General features: G+C 38.5%; 1 protein-coding gene across 1 annotated transcript in view; it reads right to left on the bottom strand.

The window, feature by feature from the left end:
- LOC119343974 (putative disease resistance RPP13-like protein 1) overlaps positions 1-1,835 on the bottom strand; it is a 12,150-nt gene extending 10,315 nt beyond the window's left edge. The window contains exons 1-2 of the mRNA XM_037614658.1: positions 1,524-1,835; positions 1,249-1,349 (exon numbers count right to left, since the gene is read on the bottom strand). Coding sequence (XP_037470555.1) covers positions 1,249-1,349; positions 1,524-1,835 — 413 coding nt within the window. The remainder of the gene's footprint in view (positions 1-1,248; positions 1,350-1,523) is intronic.
- Positions 1,836-1,885: the final 50 nt, after the last annotated feature.

Genomic DNA, 1,885 nt, shown 5'->3' with positions numbered 1-1,885 from the left:
AACGCAGTGGATCTAGGCACACCGGCACACCCAAAAATTCAGAGGCTAGTGGTGTTTAAGGCTAGCTAATCGTCAATGAAGAAATGGTCGTACATCTTTAACTTTGTGCATTTTCTTTTGATATTAAAAAAAACGATATAGAACAAAAAAGCAGAGTGAATCATCCTGCAAGCTTTCTGTGAGGGTCGCTTAAGCAATTGTTGGGTGCATTAGTACCTACTCCCTCCGTTTCAAATCACTCGTCGTGATTTGAGGTCAAATTACTCGTCGTGGTTTTAGTTCAAATTTGAACTCAAACCACGACGAGTAATTTGGAACGGAGAGAGTAGTTAACTAGTGGCAAACCATGTGATTCATCCGAGACGAGACGACAAAGACAGTCTGTGGCATGGATTAACTAATACAGTAAGAGCAGGGGCATGTTTGGTTGGTGAGGTAAGTATGTACTATTCACTCCGTCCGAAAATACTTGTCATCAAAATGAATAAAAAGAGCCAGCGAAGCGAAGCATTTTGCCTGCCTCTAGAGACACCCTTCCGGAACAGCAGAATTGTTTTAATAAATGCCCCCAGAAGTAAAAAATGTTCACACAGTTTTATTAATGTTAATGAATTTTATAAAATATTCATGATATTTAAATAAAATGAACTTAAAAATAAAAACATAAAAAGGAAAACCGAAAAGAAACACGAAAAACTGAAAGAAAAATGAAGGAAAGAAAAACTGAGGCAAACCACAGGTAAAAACAAAACTAAACCATTGTGGTCAGCTGTCCCATGAGCACCAAGGGGGCATGGTGTTTTGCTTCGCAAATAACTTGCGAGTTGCGATGTCAGCACACAAAAAAAAAGGATTGTATCTTTATATTTCCAAATCTAGTATTTCTTCTAAATTCCATCAAATTTTTTAATTGGATTTTTTTTTCTGAATTCGTGTGGATTTTTGTTTCAAATTCATAACATTTTTGTTTTTGTATTCGCATACTATTTTCAACCAAAAAAACAAACGAGAAAAAATGATAAAGAAAATAGGGACAATTATATTTGAGCCCTTAGTTGTGTCACATCCGTTTGATTTGACCCTAAATTCAAAAAAACCCCGTTTCTGTCCAAGATCGTTTACTTCATTTGTGCTTTTGCCCTTTGACCGTTTGGCCAACACTTTAAAAACTTCATAACAAAGTCATACTAACTACAAAAAATGCAAATAAGATACGAAAATGTTCAGCAAAACAACATCTATACGTACATGCCATTTACATTCATCAAAAAAGTGTTCGGAAGTCCTATCTCATTTTGAATAAATATTTCAATAAATCCTGATTTATTTTGTGGCAAACATTGATGAATCTGAAAATGTTCAGCAAAACAGCATCTATACGTACATGCCATTTACATTCATCAAAAAAGTGTTCGGAAGTCCTATCTCATTTTGAATAAATATTTCAATAAATCCTGATTTATTTTGTGGCAAACATTGATGAATCTGAAATCTGAAATCCCGGTGCAAGGTGCACTGAAAACCTTCGGCTCCTCCAGTGTCGACTGCTCAACAGGCTCCACCTCAGACATAACCATGTCAAAACAAGAAAACACCTTGGCCCGCTCCTCCACGCCTTGACTCACCATCCCAGGTAGGATAGAAGCCAAGTCAGGAGGATCATCTTCGAGCATGACCTTTTCCAAGGCAGGCGGATCATCGACGGACTGAGCCTTCTCACTCAACTCAGCTGAGCAGCCAGCCACAACAAGCGCACTACAATCCTCACCAACGGCCACAGCAGGAGGAGCAGATTCAACATTGGCAAGGTCTTGGCTGCCCCTGATAGCTTCCATAGGTTCCCATAGGCTTGAGACTTGAGCAGTCCAACTCTCCACAACAGCAA

The sequence above is a fragment of the Triticum dicoccoides genome, unplaced genomic scaffold (genome assembly GCF_002162155.2).
Source record: "Triticum dicoccoides isolate Atlit2015 ecotype Zavitan unplaced genomic scaffold, WEW_v2.0 scaffold14921, whole genome shotgun sequence".
Taxonomy (NCBI): domain Eukaryota; kingdom Viridiplantae; phylum Streptophyta; class Magnoliopsida; order Poales; family Poaceae; genus Triticum; species Triticum dicoccoides.
The sequence above is the reverse complement of the archived record's forward strand: the minus strand, read 5'-3'. Positions and strand labels throughout refer to the sequence as shown.